Source organism: Protomyctophum bolini (assembly GCF_963924005.1).
Source record: "Protomyctophum bolini genome assembly, chromosome: 3".
NCBI classification, from domain to species: Eukaryota; Metazoa; Chordata; class Actinopteri; order Myctophiformes; family Myctophidae; genus Protomyctophum; species Protomyctophum bolini.
In genome coordinates, this window is record NC_137864.1 from 23,094,053 (window position 1) to 23,111,125 (window position 17,073).

Here is a 17,073-nt window from a genome sequence, read left to right on the forward strand (position 1 = left end):
TGTGTGTGTGAGTGAGAGAGAGAGTGTGTGTGTGTGTGTGTGTGTGTGTGTGTGTGTGTGTGTGTGTGTGTGTGTGTACACTCTGTGTACTCAACAGTAGTACATTATTTCCATCTTGTGGTCAGAAGGACCCAACTCTGTCCATCCTATGTATGCAGTACTTTCCTCAGGCCTAAAGGGGACGGCATACTTAGGAGTTGACTTTATTTCGGCTTGCCAAAGCTGAAGTCCTTTGGTAGCTAAATGTACTGTAGGCTACTATTCCAAAATAGCCGATCTACAAGCTCACAATATGTCACATAGTGATGCGTTATGACCTTATAGATCTGTTTGTTTTTTCGTGAATAAATTGAGTAAATTTAATTTGAGTATTTTTATATTGCTACTTCCACCACTGCCACTCGCACATAGTGTTCACACTACTGTAATCTGCAGGAATTTCAGCTACCAGTAGTTAGCTAATCTTGGCAGTGCCAAAAAGGACAGCCACCTTTGTTCGTTTTCTCTGCATTCACATCCTTTTGTTCTTACGACTTCTCGGAACTTCATTTCCGCAAGCAGTACTGCATACTGCCCGCTTTCTACAAGACTTTTAAAACAAAATAACACAAATAGGTACCTGAAGTCACCTAAACGAGAGCAACAGAGATCTCCAAATCGGTATCGCTCCCTTTGCAGTTTTTTTCTTTCAGGTTCACAGGGTCAGACAGGAGTCAAATTTGACAAACCACTGTCTTATTATTCCAGCCCTAAAATAGCCCTTCCGTTGGTCAGAGTAGTGTCCTGAACGCCGGGGTCATATCTCAACATTCAGACATTATTTGTCTGTAAGATGTACGAAAGTCTATCCAGCTCTGGAGCAGAGATCTGGTTGCCTGGTTTCCAGGCAATGTGAAGCCTCCTTTCATTCATCTACGGGGGGAACAGCTGTAAGCCATTTTTCCCCACTGCAGGAGAAGAGCTCGCCTGGACAGACTTGAGCTTGTTCTGTTCTGTCCTCTCCCTCCAGTCCGTTCCTCCGTCTCTAAGTTTGTCCATATGTGTCTCATATACAGTGGTTTTATAGTCTCTGGAGGCTGGGACACCACGGAGTATCTGGGTACAACAGACAATGGACAGACCTGAACCTGTGAGACAGAGAGGGACACACACACGCACGTACGTACGTACACACACACACACACACACACACACACACACACACACACACACACACACACACACACACAGGAAATGAGTTTCACAATGCATGGAAACCAGCCTGCTGGGACTTTCAAAATAAGAACATGAAAACACAAAGGGTGTACACGCGAGTGCACACACACAAACACTTGTGCGCACCGCGCACACCCACACAATAAACAAAGCCAGGAAAATGTGGCAGTAAAGTATACACTATAAACATACATAAAGCACTATTGTCACACCCGTCCATTTAGACACAAACTGGAGGTCTATCTATCAAACAATACCCCCCACACACACACACACACATACACACACACACACACACACACACACACACACACACACACACACACACACACACACACAAACGGTATGTTACCTAGTAGGATCTTCTTGCAGCGAGAAAGGGCCTCGTATGTTGACGGTGTTTCTGTTGTTTTCCACTGTGCCGTAACTAAGAGTCACCTGATTGGGTGAAACATTAACAACACACTCATTAGGCTTACACTTCAGACATACTGTGTCTCTGTGCATGCGATGCGTGTCTACATGCGTGCACACGTATGTGCGTGAGTGTGTGTGTACCTGGTTGTGTATGTCGGACACCTGGGCCAGGTTCTCCAGGTGAGAGTGGAACAGAGGTGAGCGGATGAGGTTGACTCCCAGCTGAGCCTCGATGATGTAACCCACAGTGCAGTCGTCGGGGAGACGAATGCGCTCTGCGGTGGCCATGAACGCATTATCACTGGAGAGAGAGAGAGAGAGAGAAAGAGAGAGAGAGAGACAAGGAGATATACAATTAGTTGAAAGACAAAAATAAGTCTTCATTATCATTTCCCTCTGCAGTTATCAGCCACTGGAGTAGTGTGGTGTTTACCTGCAGAAACACACTGCCCTCTTGTTGTATTTTCAGTTTTCACTGTTTGTTTTGGTAGATGGGGATGTTTTTGGGCTAAGTGAATGCATAGATGTTCTGGCATGGCATAGCAATGGCTGTTGGGTACTTTTAGGATCCTTCTGAGAGACTTAAATAATAGTGTTATGTTCCAATATGAAGGTTATAAATATGCAGTGTTGGGTGTAACGGCGCTATTAATAACGGCGTTATATAACGAGACTACTTTTATTGGTAACGGAATAACCTAACGAGTTAGTTTTGGTTACTTTAGCTAGTTACTTACCGGTAGTTACGTTTCCAAAAAAGTTATCCTTATTTCTATAATGTGTCCCTGTTAATTTTGTTGGCAAGATTTAAAAATAATATTTCTCCTTCTTTCTGTGCGTAATGTGTATACTATACATCTACTACATCCTGTAAAAAACTAGTATTACAAGTAGCTTATATTCTGAAGAGGAAGAGGAAGTCCGTTTCAGTTGTAGCCAGCTGCCATGACAGCCACAGACTAGTTGTGATGCCGACAGTTGTAAACAAGAAGTGCTATCGTGGTGGTGGAATAAATTAAACACAACATGCTTTTAGCCAAAGTTCATAAAAAACCATGCATCTTTGACTTAAACAATGTAGGCTACTGTGGCGTCTCGCGGCGGGACCGTGCGCCACAGCGGCGGCGCCCCGGAGAGAGAGAGAGCGAGCGAGGCGGAGCAAAGCGCCGTGGGCTGGGCAACGTAATCGAAGGCAGGTACTTCCCAAATTACCTGAGCGAAACCTTTAGATGAGGAACACCTGCGCAGCCTCACAAACAAATATAAGAACTCCGTCTCGCTGCTCTCACGGACAGCTCTCTCCGGTGATGGTGGCGTGCGGTTCTAGCGGTAAGCGAGTCCACATTTCCTCACTAATATTGTACTGACATATTGCACCAGACTGACTGTGTGTTTCCTACCTCGTAGGCTATACTATGATGCTCTGATGTACGGATGCCGCTGGGCTCGGCTGGATACAAGGCGTGCAATCGCAGCGTGTGTTACCAAAGACTGTAACAGTAACCCCCCCCCCCACTGGGAAAAGGGATCCCAAAGTAAGGCTTATAATATATTGGCGGACCCGGGGAAGGACCCTACCCGCCCCCCTGTTTATGAGAAAGGCCTGAGATGAAAGACATTTGAGTTAATTCACATGAAACAGTCTTAGTTATGGTTTGCCCCTGCCCAGCTGCCTGATTGATGAAATATTGTTTTGCCTGTTTAAAAAAACCTCTGTTTAAATAAACGGGTGCCATATTTGGGCTCAAACCCTGGTTCTGTTTCCCGCTGTTGGCTTCAATCCTCACACTACACACTTTTGGAATTACGTTAAACATGGTATATTCTCCGTGGCGGCGTCATAGATGAGTACTAATTGTATAAGTTTCACGGCTAGTATCATTCATCATCAACATCAGCTGCCCAGCCTGCCCCCCCAAAATAACATGAACAGGTTACAGGATTCTCATTCTACAGTACTATTACTGTCACTGCAAGGATGGCCGCCGTGCCATTTCTTATAAACTTTCTAGTTCATATGTGGGTCGGACCCACAAGTTGTTGTTATTGTTGTTGTTGTTGGAGTGCATGGCATATTGCATATCTTTTGATCTTCTGTCCAGTCTGGCGAATTATATTCGTTAATAAAGAGAGAGCTGTAAAGGGGATATTGTCTATGGTCAGTATGGTGTATATCATTGTTTCTTTTAACCATATAGACAGTTAATTAATATGGGCCGTGATAACGCGGCGCAATGACGGTAGGCAGTAATACAATGTAACCGACTTGCGCAAGCATTACAAAATGGGTTTCTATTGTCGGTTAATGGAAAATAACGTAAAAATTACCTAACAAGTTAATTTGTAATTTAGCGGGATTCGTTTTATGGGCAGTAATCCAGTAAACTAACGACGTTACTTACAAAAGTAACGATCATGCCCACCACTGCATGTCAGTAACAGTGGGGTTGGTCACGTTTTTTGTGAGGGTACCTACCCTTGGGTGACACGGGGAGAACATGCAAATTCCACACAGAACGGCCCTTTCGCCAACCCCACCTAGGGTATGGACACTGATGACAGAGGAGAGAACACGCCCCCAGCGTCCATGGCGGGAATCAAACCCAGGACCTTCTAGCTGTGAGGCGACAGCGCTACAGACTGAGCCACAGTGCCCCTATAGCTAATATATAGAATATTTAAGTACTGTGACAATGTCATGGTGGTTTACCTGGCCCAGGGGCTCATCTTGAGGGCGAGGCCACGACTCACGCAGAACCCCGCTCCACCTGTGGCGAACCAGAACCGCACCTGTTTCTGAACACGACGACAAACACCACAATGTCTCAGTTAGGGTTCAAACTGTTCCTCTGGTGTCTAATTGTCAAACCACTGCCTTTAAAGGTCATAGTGATCATTTCGGTAATAATAAACAGAAAATAATGCAGCCACGTAGCTTTGAAAAAGGTGTTGACTAAATGTATTGCTTTTCTACCCCCCAAAAAACATTGTTTTGTTTAGCTCACAGCGGCCATTATCCAGTTACTTCCGTTTTATCCCCCACACCCCTAAACAGTCATTTGTGAACAGGTGTCATGTTAGAATGGAGCAATCTGCATGTGTACTGCCTTATAGACATTACATAGGGAAATAAGGAACCTTATGCCACAGAGGTGTAGTGTTGTTGTGTGTGACATCTAGTGTCTGAATGTTGTCTATTGCACTTTTAAACCGGAAGGAAATAAGAAGCGCTTTGGACAGCAAGATGTGTGGGTGAACAACATACCATGTGGGCGGTGCCGAGCCTCTCCAGGGCCTCTATAGGTCGTTCCAGGCTGGGACGGCCTATGTACACGTCCTGCGTGTGGCTGTAGCGGGACAGGACTCTGACCAGCGAATCCACGTGCACGTAGTTGTCATCGTCGACGTGACAGAACCACCTAAAACGCAACACCCACTAGGGTTAAATCCACTTAACCCATTTAGACCTGAGCACATCATCAGTAATGTCAATGCACATTGTATTAACACACCCAGTATTCATTTGATTATAGCTGCCTGCAGCTGTATTGCTTACATCAAGGTGTACCGTACAGTCTTATGCAGTGCAGTCTGCCATACCTGTAGTTTTTAACCTAAACCGGAAAACTACAAACTACTGCAATATCAGCCAAGGATTTCATCCCAATTTTAAGCCCTGGTTTACACGTTGTCATACAATGGTGTTGCAAACTAGACTGTGTGTGTGTGTGTGTGTGTGTGTGTGTGTGTGTGTGTGTGTGTGTGTGTGTGTGTGTGTGTGTGTGTGTGTGTGTGTGTGTGTGTGCGTGCGTGCGCATGTGTGTGTGTGTGTTTCTTTCGTACCTCTTGCCAGACTTGATGAAGGCGTCATATTCCTGAGCCATCTTACAGGACAAAGCATGGCGGTTGTGTGCGGAGGAGCAGTTAGTATTGATCAGGTGTCCTCCTGATAATCAATGACACATGGAACATTACCAGTTAGTATTGATCAGGTGTCCTCCTGATGGAACATTACCAGTTAGTATTGATCAGGTGTCCTGATGGAACATTACCAGTTAGTATTGATCAGGTGTCCTGATGGAACATTACCAGTTAGTATTGATCAGGTGTCCTGATGGAACATTACCAGTTAGTATTGATCAGGTGTCCTGATGGAACATTACCAGTTAGTATTGATCAGGTGTCCTCCTGATGGAACATTACCAGTTAGTATTGATCAGGTGTCCTCCTGATGGAACATTACCAGTTAGTATTGATCAGGTGTCCTGATGGAACATTACCAGTTAGTATTGATCAGGTGTCCTGATGGAACATTACCAGTTAGTATTGATCAGGTGTCCTGATCGAACATTACCAGTTAGTATTGATCAGGTGTCCTCCTGATGGAACATTACCAGTTAGTATTGATCAGGTGTCCTCCTGATGGAACATTACCAGTTAGTATTGATCAGGTGTCCTCCTGATGGAACATTACCAGTTAGTATTGATCAGGTGTCCTCCTGATGGAACATTACCAGTTAGTATTGATCAGGTGTCCTCCTGATGGAACATTACCAGTTAGTATTGATCAGGTGTCCTCCTGATGGAACATTACCAGTTAGTATTGATCAGGTGTCCTGATGGAACATTACCAGTTAGTATTGATCAGGTGTCCTCCTGATGGAACATTACCAGTTAGTATTGATCAGGTGTCCTGATGGAACATTACCAGTTAGTATTGATCAGGTGTCCTCCTGATGGAACATTACCAGTTAGTATTGATCAGGTGTCCTGATGGAACATTACCAGTTAGTATTGATCAGGTGTCCTCCTGATGGAACATTACCAGTTAGTATTGATCAGGTGTCCTCCTGATGGAACATTACCAGTTAGTATTGATCAGGTGTCCTGATGGAACATTACCAGTTAGTATTGATCAGGTGTCCTGATGGAACATTACCAGTTAGTATTGATCAGGTGTCCTCCTGATGGAACATTACCAGTTAGTATTGATCAGGTGTCCTGATGGAACATTACCAGTTAGTATTGATCAGGTGTCCTCCTGATGGAACATTACCAGCCGTGAGACCAGATATCAAAAGATGAGTCAAGAGAGAGACGAATATCGTTGCTGTCGGGCAGAAACCGCTTATCTGATTCTCCATATTCTAACTTTTTTTTCCTTTTTTTCGTAAATGAATGATCTACTTGTCCTTGATCATACTACAGTCATGTCACACAAAAACATCAAAAGCAGCAGATCCACAAGCTCAAAACGTGACGCGAAGTGACAGGTTTTGAGCTTGTAAATCTGCTACTTTTGATGTTTTTGAATTTGAACCGACAAAGACAACGTTTTATAGGATAATAATGTGCTTTGCTGATGTGGACCAACAGAGAAAAACTAGAAACTTTTGACCATGAGGCCGAGGTGAAACATGTGTGGTGGTGGAGGTTCTTTCTTGGCCTACTGTGAGTGTGCGTGCAAAGTTTCACAGCAGTCAAGAGCTGCGTTCATGATTTGTGTCATATTTGTTACGAAATGCTCCTGCAATATATGAAAGCCTATAAATTGTAGTCAATCGGAATGTGAACATCGGACAGATGTCTTGATCAGATGACTATATAGAGATAATGTGTACCGATTTGCGTGATGTTTGGACAAAATCTGTGGGAGCAATATAAAGACATGTGTTTAGCAAATATCGGCCTCCTGGGTGTCGCTGTAAAGGCAGATGTGAAAATGCAGGGCAAAGGCTTTTCCTTGGCCTCTAGGGAAGTTTTACGCAGATCGATGCATTTATAGATAAAAACACGAATCGGCCTGATATAACGCCACCATGAGTCTGATTAGAAAATGTTCAAGTGGCATTTCTTCCTCTGCCTAGAGGGAATGTACGTGTAATATTTGACAGAAATTGCACGCTGTGTTCATGATTTGAGGCATTTTGTTTAAATGGGGACCTCGTCTGTCCCGTTCTGTTTGCAGGAGTGTGCCAAAGTTTGCAGGAGTGCGTTCTGTCCATCCGTCCGTCATTCTGTCTGTGAACAGCTAATCTCCAACACCGGTGACTTGCTGGCAGCGAAACTGTGCACACACACACACTACCTGAATAATTTGAGGCATAGGTTCTGCCCCATCATGCAATACAATTTCGTTGCGATCAAGCCAACGCTGACGGAGATTAGCAGCCCTACTTACGACCACAAAGCTGTCTGAAGAACATAACAACTCTCTTATTGGAATATTTTTGGAGTTTTTAATCGACAGTAAAAAAAATCCAAAGTGAAATATGATTCTGTGTAAATGAATAGGTTGTGCAAGACAATGATAAACACTGCACTGTAAACCCACTGGAAGAACTTCCTGTGTTTCTGTCCACTCATCACCCTGCTTCCTGCTTTACAGTGTCAACTTCCTGTCTCCCAGGCCTCGATCCAATCCCTCATAACACAGCTACTCAGCAAAATGTGTGTGTGTGTGTGTGTGTGTGTGTGTGTGTGTGTGTGTGTGTGTGTGTGTGTGTGTGTGTGTGTGTGTGTGTGTGTGTGTGTGTGTGTGTGTGTGTGTGTGTGTGTGTGTGTGTGTGTGTGTGTGTGTGTGTGTGTGTGTGTGTGTGTGTGTGTGTGTGTGTGTGTGTGTGTGTGTGTGTGTGTGTGTGTGAGAGAGAGAGAGACTCACCTATCTTTTTCCTCAGTTTTTCATCTTCTCCATCAGTAAACACATATGTCTGTGAAACACACACACACAAGAATTCAGTACATTTAAAGTTCCGTCAAACTAGCCTGGCTCTCTAACACACACTGAATCCTGATATATCGCTATATATTGGCCATTATTTTACTTTTTTGATTAACTCGTTACGGGCAATAATGCAGCCGAGTTCTCCCCATTCTTTACCTCTTTCAACCTGCCGTTCCTATTTTGAGCATGTCATCATTAATAATATTAGAAAACGTTTTCAGTAGTAATAATAAAAAGAAAAATCTTCTACTTTTGGAAGAATATTCAACAGGACATACTGTATGTGGTTAAATACATTAATTGTAGTTCAATTTTTCAAGTTAATTGGAATAATTTTGCACACACACATTTGCACATCTGTGATCTATAAGACTGGGATCAGCTGACTGGACCCAAAGCTCTGTCATCAGTCAGGCTCTAACATGCACGCACGCACACACACACACACACACACACACACACACACACACACACACACCACGTCAGTGCTGACATTGGATCAGAGCCAAACACAAAGGTAACTGTTCTGTCTATCAGCTCCACAGCAGCTGACGCGGCCCACGGTGTGTGTGTGTGTGTGTGTGTGTGTGTGTGTGTGTGTGTGTGTGTGTGTGTGTGTGTGTGTGTGTGTGTGTGTGTGTGTGTGTGTGTGTGTGTGTGTGTGTGTGTGTGTGTGTGTGTGTGTGTGTGTGTGTGTGTGTACATAGTAAGTGTTGAGTGACAGGGTGGGGAGGAATGACTGGACCCTACACTCCATAGGAAGTGAGCTGTCCCCCTGGTTAAACAAACCCAGCAGCGCTGCTAGCTAATCAGCTAACACAGGTGCTGTTGTAAGGGCATTAGTCGATCCATTGTTGCGACATGTTGTGAGCTTGTAGATGTGCTATTTTAAAAAGATTTGTATACACATTGAACTTGTGAAATGGGACATACGTTTACTTTTGGTATAGTATATTTTGATGCCAAATTGCCAATACTTTTGATCCTTTACTGAATGCAGTACTTTTACTTGTCTCCCCCCCTCATACACACACACACACACACACACACACACACACACACACTAACTCAGGCTAACATCAAAACATTTAAATTATGAACATGCACAAAAGAATAGTGACGTTTAGAATGCATCTCTTTCACCCCTATGTGGAAACAGACAGAGAGAGTTGGAGAGGGAAGCTGTAGAAAAGAGCGGCAGAGCGACCAACCAGCTGTGTGTTTTCGTCAATCTTTCGTTGAGCCACTTAAACCCCTGGAGAGCAGTCAGCCGCTGTGTGTGTGTGTGTGTGTGTGTGTGTGTGTGTGTGTGTGTGTGTGTGTGTGTGTGTGTGTGTGTCCACAATGCAACTCCAAAATATATTTTATAGCAGTATACCATTGCTGAGTGACAGAAACCTTGGGAATTTGAATCCCGAAAAGTTACAGTTTTGGACATATGTGAGGTTTCCACCCGACAGAGACGATTTTCTACAAGTATATATTATCCTCGTGAGGAGCTGGGTGATGGTGGTGCGGGTGTGGGTGGCTGGGGGTGAATGGAAGGCTGAGAGTTTGCCAGGGTTTGAGTTTTACAACACAGGAAATGGTGTTACAGTTAAGACTAGGACAACAGCAGCAGTCACTGAGGCAGGGTGTGTGTGTGTGTGTGTGTGTGTGTGTGTGTGTGTGTGTGTGTGTGTGTGTGTGTGTGTGTGTGTGTGTGTGTGTGTGTGTGTGTGTGTGTGTGTGTGTGTGTGTGTGTGTGTGTGTGTGTGTGTGTGTGTGTGTGTGTGTGTGTGTGTGTGTGTGTGTGTGTGTGTGTGTGTGTGTGTGTGTGTGTGTGTGTGTGTGAGTGAGTGATTGCATTACAATATTTATGAGGTCCTAATGTCTCTGCAGAATTTGAGAAATAGACCTTGTGTGGACATGTTTCCAGCAAGTTCCAAGTCCCACTCATCACACGAGAAGATGCTTTGTTTTGTGGTTAATACTTAAGCTAGGAAGAAGGCAGTTGCATCTGCCGAAACGTTGGTTCCTACTCTGCGTGGCTAATAAATAATCGGCACTTTGGCTATCCGTGTGTGCGGCCACTCTTTTGTCTTTTTAAGACTCATCTTTTTAGATGTTTCTGCCGTGAGCTGGCACCACTATTAAGACTGGTATGCGTCCTACACAACAAAAAGGAAACGTTTCAGATTAGACAGCATTGTACAGTGCATAGATTTTGTTCGATCGGGCCAAAGATCTGCTAGGTTTAGGGTTTGAATTCTGACTGATTCATAATGACTTGTGCACGGCTGTCATGTGGCAGAAATAGCAGATCAAAAACGGATCTGTAAGCTCACAAATGCAACGCTGTTGCACGTTGGCCAGGTGTCGCAGCAGCAACAGCAGTAAGTGTGAAACACAGGGCTGTTTATAGTTTAATAAAGTTTAAATAAAATAAATAGACTTAAGTCTGATCCTAGTCACCTGTACGTGGTCCGAGTTCAAATGATGTATATTCTATCAGTAAATATAGTTATCACTAGTGAGTACCGGTATATGCATGGATGTACATATACTGTAGCGTCAATGGATATATGAATGGATTTTGAACAGTTTATCAGTGGATGAGACTCATATGCAGTATACTGTATCGTGTCAACCAGCCTTCATCACTGGATACTACGACCATCACTGCTGCCACCCACTCCACCCTCACCACCTGCCTCACTGATATTAAAATATGGATGCAAAATAACTTTTTTAAACTCAACTGCAACAAATCAGAAATCCTTCTCATCTGCCCTAACTCTCTCACCAGCTCCACCCAGAACTTCACCCTCAACATCGATGGCTTCACTGTTACAACCTCCCCCCACATCTGTAACCCTCTCATTCCTCCTCCACATAAACCAGATCACCAAAACCGCCTTCTTCCACCTCAGGAATATCGCCCGCCTCCGGCCCTCTCTGACTTTCCCTGCTGCCGAAACCCTCATCCACGCATTCATCACATCCCGGATTGACTACTGCAACAGTATCCTCAATGGCACCACCTCCAAAGTCCTCAACAAACTACAACACGTGCAAAACTCAGCTGCCCGCCTGCTCACCAGTACACGCTCCAGAGACCACATTACACCCGTCCTCCACGACCTCCACTGGCTCCCCGTCAAACAAAGAATTCACTACAAAATCCTGCTCACCACCTACAAAGCTCTCAATAACCTGGCTCCCCCCTACCTCTCCGATCTTCTCGAACCATATGTCCCCCTCCGCTCCATCAGGTCCAGTGAAGCCAACCTCCTGAAGGTCCGCAAGGCCAAGTACCGCACCTGGGGGGACAGGGCCTTCTACGTTTCGGCCCCCAAAATCTGGAATGAACTCCCCAACCATCAGACTTGCTCCCTCTCTCCTCTCATTCAAAACCTCACTCAAAACCCACCTCTTCAGGATAGCTTTCCCCAGCTGAGGCCTGGTTAAGATGTCCCCCCTTCCCTCGTTTATCCTTTTATCTTTTTAACCTTGTACTGTTGTTGTAACTGTTATGTTTTGCTTTTCTTTTCCTAATAAAGTCTGTTCCTTGTGTTCTTATGTAAAGCGCTTTGGGTATTTAGAAAAGCGCTATATACATTTGAGCTATTATTATTATTATTATTATTATTATTATGTAGGCATACAGTCTCTGTATGTGTAGTCAATGGAAAGTTCTCACTTGAGTGTGTGTGTGTGTGTGTGTGTGTGTGTGTGTGTGTGTGTGTGTGTGTGTGTGTGTGTGTGTGTGTGTGTGTGTGTGTGTGTGTGTGTGTGTGTGTGTGTGTGTGTGTGTGTGTGTGTGTGTGTGCGCGCGCGCGCGCGTTTGTGTGTGTGTACGCGCTTGTTTACTCTCGTGATCGCACACCTTTCAACTTTCCATGAGAAAGACGGTGAGTTCCCAGGGTGCTGCATTTTCACAAGCAACACTGTGTGTGTGTGTGTGTGTGTGTGTGTGTGTGTGTGTGTGTGTGTGAAATGCTGAGGCATTTCATTACTCAGCAGTCTCACAGTAATAGAGGCGTGTCTGGGAAGAAGGTAGCGTTACACACACCTGACCATGAGAGCAGAGAGAGCACACAAACAAATTAACACACACACACACACACACACACACACACACACACACACACACACACACACACACACACACACACATCAGCTGTGTGATCATCACTAAGCTCTCTACCTCCATGTGTTTACATGTCAACACTACAGTACAGTAGGGTTTATAGTGGAACACAAACGCAGGATGAGACTTGAACAATCCAGTACTATTCCCTTGAGTTCTGCCTGCCTCTGACTTGTATTATGTCTTTCTCCCATTATGTCCTTCATATGGTTATATTATTGGGCCAGTCATTCAATTTGAATGACCATATGATACAAGGACAATGGGAGAAAGACATAATGAAAGTCAATTATTGTTCTACCCCCCCCCCCCCCTCCCCCTCTTTAATTGTTTTATTTTTCTTACATGACAAAAGACAGCCAGGTTTTCAGATTAGAGGCGCCAGCTTGTGTTTTACCATTAACTAAACCAATGAAAGTAAGTAACTAGTAACTAGGATGAAAGAGCCAGTGGAACAAATCGCGTTTCACGGGGTGTATAACATTCTATGGTGGCTGCTCTCAGGTCGGGGGCTTCTAGACATGGACCTCTAGATGGCCCTAATAAACAGTGTTGGCGATGTGATTTTATTGGCTGCAGTTTCACTTGAGAGACCTCGGAGATGAGAGTAGCCATGCACGATGCACCACGTCGTATCCTGCGTAAAAAGTCTAAATTATAATAAGCCTATATCTATAAAAACGTTCTTGCAACGCTATACGTTTCTCTTAGGCTGCAGCCAATGCACCCTAAATTAGTTTAATCATTTAACTGTTAAATCAGTTTGTCAGAAAATGCATGTGGCCCGGCCGTCTGACAGGTTAGTAGGCTATCGATCCGATAACTATATCGGATTGGTAATTTACTGATTTGTCAATTTTTTTCTATGACAGAAACTTTCTGTCCAGCTGCTTTTGATGATAGTCATGATACTGTCAATTTGTTACACTTTCACGCACTAAGAAGATCACCCCGGCAGGCGGCAGGTAACAATTGAGTTTGGAACCGTTTGGAACCGTTCACCCCCAAACGGGGCTGTGTTATGGCCGGGTACAATACGTCTACGGCAGGCTATTGCCTATTTGCCAACCAGGTCATTGTATTCTCTGTTCAGACAGACATGATCATCAGGCACCCTCGTACCTGTCTGAGGTTCCTGGACATCCAGGTGTCCAACAGCAGGTCCAGTCTCTGGCGGTGGTATTTTTCGGTGGTTTTCACGGCGATGAACAGGTGGTCCGGTGAGAGGTCCCCCTCCACCGCCACCGGACCGGGGGGGACGCCGGGACCCCGCGGGGGGCCGCCGAGCGCTCTCCTCTCGCGGGCCAACTTGCTGAAGTACGCCGAGAAAACCTTCACTTTCTCCCCGGAGGATCCGCCACCCACCGGTCTGTCCGGAGGGTCGAGGGACGTCGAGGCATCCAGCCACGGGCTGATCGGGTGCCTGGAGGCGACCAGCATCACGGTCAACACGAGGGATGCTGCTGTGACGGCGGTGCCCGCTGAGGGGAGGCTGTACGTTGATCTGCAGGCGTTTTTAGACATTTCGACTTGATTATTAATTATAATTTCACCCGCTGACAGGGCAAGGTCATGTCCCTTCCCTTAACTCCTCTTCTTGAGCATCAAACAGGTCTACAGTCAGTCACTCAGCTTGTGTTTAATCTAGGCTATTGTATCTATTCCATTTCCCACCGTGCAGCTCATGTAGGCTATAATACAGTCTGAGTGTTGGTGACTTTAACTTTATTATGGCAGGGTGAGAAAGTCATACCAGGGGGAGGGGCCCCTCAACTTGTTGAGCCAATGGCTCTGTTGTGGGCGTTATGGGTTGAGCATCCTCCCTTGCCAGTAGTACTATCCACCTAGTCTGTCTGTCTGTCTGTCTGTCTGTCTGTCTTTTCTCACTCCCCCCTCACTCTCTCTCTCTCTCTCTCTCTCTCTCTCTCTCTCTCTCTCTCTCTCTCTCTCTCTCTCTCTCTCACACACGCACGCAAACACACAAACACGCACGCACGCACGCACATACACAGTACACACACTCAAATTCAAAAATGCTTTATTGGCATGACAAGCATTCTCATATTACCAAAGCATTAATGGCATACAGTATGACGTATGTTACTAAATAACCGCAAACCTCACTGCCACATCATGCATGTTCTATTGATCATAGAAGTCCCCCCTTGCCTTGCCTTCTCTTTCAACAGCCAAGTAAAACCCTAATAGAGAAAGAGATGAGGCAGAGACCGCACTACATATCCAATAGAATTGTGTAGTTGCATATTTAACTTTTTCATAGATTTCATAGATAGCTTCATAGATCAGTGTTTGGATTCACGACGTGTACTTTACTTTCAGACATTTAACCACTTAAAACATCAATAGTACTTTCACTCTCGTTTTCCCTCTACACCAAACCTCTTTGCCAAAAATAGCTTGAGCTTGTAGATCTGCTATTTTTGGCTAAAGTTGGATGCTATAGGGTTCAAGTGGTTAATGTTAAACATTTATCCTATCACACTAAGATTTAGCGACCCCCCCCCCCCCCTGTAGTATAGTAAGTTAGTAACCCTACGGCCCTGTTGTAGACTCCTGCGTGTCATTGTTAGATTGTTGTATTTTAGTTGTTCCTATAGCGTGAAGTTGTACTTTCTTCCATGACATTGTGACCTTCTTTAACTAGCCTTACTTTAGCTCTGGGTTAATAATAGTGGAGGCCCAGGTCTGACAGAACGATTCTGGGTTAATAATAGTGGAGGCCCAGGTCTGACAGAACGATTCTGGGTTAATAATAGTGGAGGCCCAGGTCTGACAGAACGTTTCTGGGTTAATAATAGTGGAGGCCCAGGTCTGACAGAACGTTTCTGGGTTAATAATAGTGGAGGCCCAGGTCTGACAGAACGTTTCTGGGTTAATAATAGTGGAGGCCCAGGTCTGACAGAACGTTTCTGGGTTAATAATAGTGGAGGCCCAGGTCTGACAGAACGTTTCTGGGTTAATAATAGTGGAGGCCCAGGTCTGACAGAACGTTTCTGGGTTAATAATAGTGGAGGCCCAGGTCTGACAGAACGTTTCTGGGTTAATAATAGTGGAGGCCCAGGTCTGACAGAACGATTCAAGCCGAGCCAGTCTCTCTCTTTCCCTCTAGTCCCTATAGTTTGCGTCTCAGTGTGTGCACATGTACAGTACGTAACTCAGTGAATCATGGTGTGTAAATGTTGTCATAGAGCGCTGGTGGAACATGAAAGCAGCAGTTTATTCTTGCAGGAGAGCAAGCGTTGACGTTCCTTTACCCCAAATTATGGCGGGTCCATTCACGGACAGATGTTACAGAGGACCGTGACATCCGAGTGTGTGTATAGTGCTGCCAACTAGCATGTTACTCGCACATACCCCCCCCCACACACACACACAGTCACACATGCACACACACACACACACACACACACACACACACACACACACACACACACACACACACACACACACACACACACACACACTCACTCACAAATCCAGACCTATCCGATCGAGGAATGTTTCCTCTCTAACAATGTGTCGTCTGTTCTGCCATCTCTAATGCAGTGTATCTGTGCTATACAGAGCTGATCACACGTGCACGCGGCCTGTCTGTCTGTGCACATACAGGCGGTACAGTGTTGCTGGGATCCCTGTGACAGTTCATGTCAACACGTTAAGTGACACGCCGGGAGACACTTGAAGCCAAAAGTACCAAAACATAAAAAGAAAAATGTTGCATTGACATATAACGTTTACATTCTGCATGTCACAGCCTTCACTGTAAACGTGTTCTAACAATACTGAGAGGGTTTAAAGCTTCAGTCCGTGAGCTTTCCGCGTGGGAGAATCCTACAAGACTGTCCCACTGTCTGTTTGTCTGTGTCTGTCTGGCCCCTTTTCCACCTAAAGAACTTTGGTTCTAGAACTGGTTCCAACCTAGATTCTTGGAACCTTGGTGCTTTCATGGAACTGGCAGCCTTTTTTTCCCTTTTTTTAATTAACCTTGCTTCCGGGGCCCCTTCCCTACTTCCTTCCTTCTAATCTTGGACACTTCAAGGACACTTCTGTTAGTTCCAACTTCACTTGTCTTCACTTTACCTGTATGGATTCTCTATCCTGATTGAATTAAATTCATATTCCGACCTGAAATTGTATTTTATGTTCACTGAGCTGGAGTGACGGGGACTCGGGGAGGACCCAATACGCAGACACATTTAATCCATTCTCACCGCTCAAGATCTGGAAAGTATCATTCATGCTTTTGTTTCATCCGGTCTTGATTATATTGTAATGGACTCGATCTCCCACCCTTAGTAGCTCCTCTATTTCTCTGTTATAACTCTCCAGTTAGATGCATCTGTCAGACTCCTTACAACTAGTAGGTCACATACTGTATAAACACAGGTGCTGGCTGAACTTCACTGGGTTTTCAAATCCTTTTAATGACCTACAGTACAAATAAATTATTACACAGGCTGGCCGCCATGCAGTTACATCTCTGAATTACAGCATCCACTTGAAAATCTGAGATTTTGCTAGTCTTATGACCATGCAAGTATGCCACCAAAATGTGAATGCCCTT

The 17,073-nt window shown here is 44.9% G+C and overlaps 1 protein-coding gene across 1 annotated transcript; it reads right to left on the bottom strand.

Annotated features, from left to right (window-relative positions):
• Positions 1-329: 329 nt before the first annotated feature.
• Positions 330-14,173, bottom strand: LOC308312578 (beta-1,3-N-acetylglucosaminyltransferase lunatic fringe-like). The gene is made up of 8 exons (XM_080759229.1): positions 13,611-14,173; positions 8,294-8,342; positions 5,476-5,578; positions 4,898-5,051; positions 4,343-4,428; positions 1,774-1,933; positions 1,568-1,653; positions 330-1,127 (listed from the first exon to the last, which is right to left on the bottom strand). The coding sequence occupies exons 1-8, from the start codon at positions 14,010-14,012 to the stop codon at positions 1,061-1,063; spliced, it is 1,107 nt and encodes a 368-aa protein (XP_080615355.1). The 5' UTR covers positions 14,013-14,173; the 3' UTR covers positions 330-1,060.
• Positions 14,174-17,073: the final 2,900 nt, after the last annotated feature.

Coding starts and splice junctions, on each gene's coding strand:
- LOC308312578 (XM_080759229.1), bottom strand. CDS start 14,012: ATGTCTAAAAACGCCTGCAGATCAACGTACAGCCTCCCCTCAGCGGGC. Junction 5,579..8,293: donor AAAACTGAGGAAAAAGATAG/GTGAGTCTCTCT, acceptor ATTGATTATCAG/GAGGACACCTGATCAATACT. Junction 5,052..5,475: donor TTCATCAAGTCTGGCAAGAG/GTACGAAAGAAA, acceptor GTTGCGTTTTAG/GTGGTTCTGTCACGTCGACG.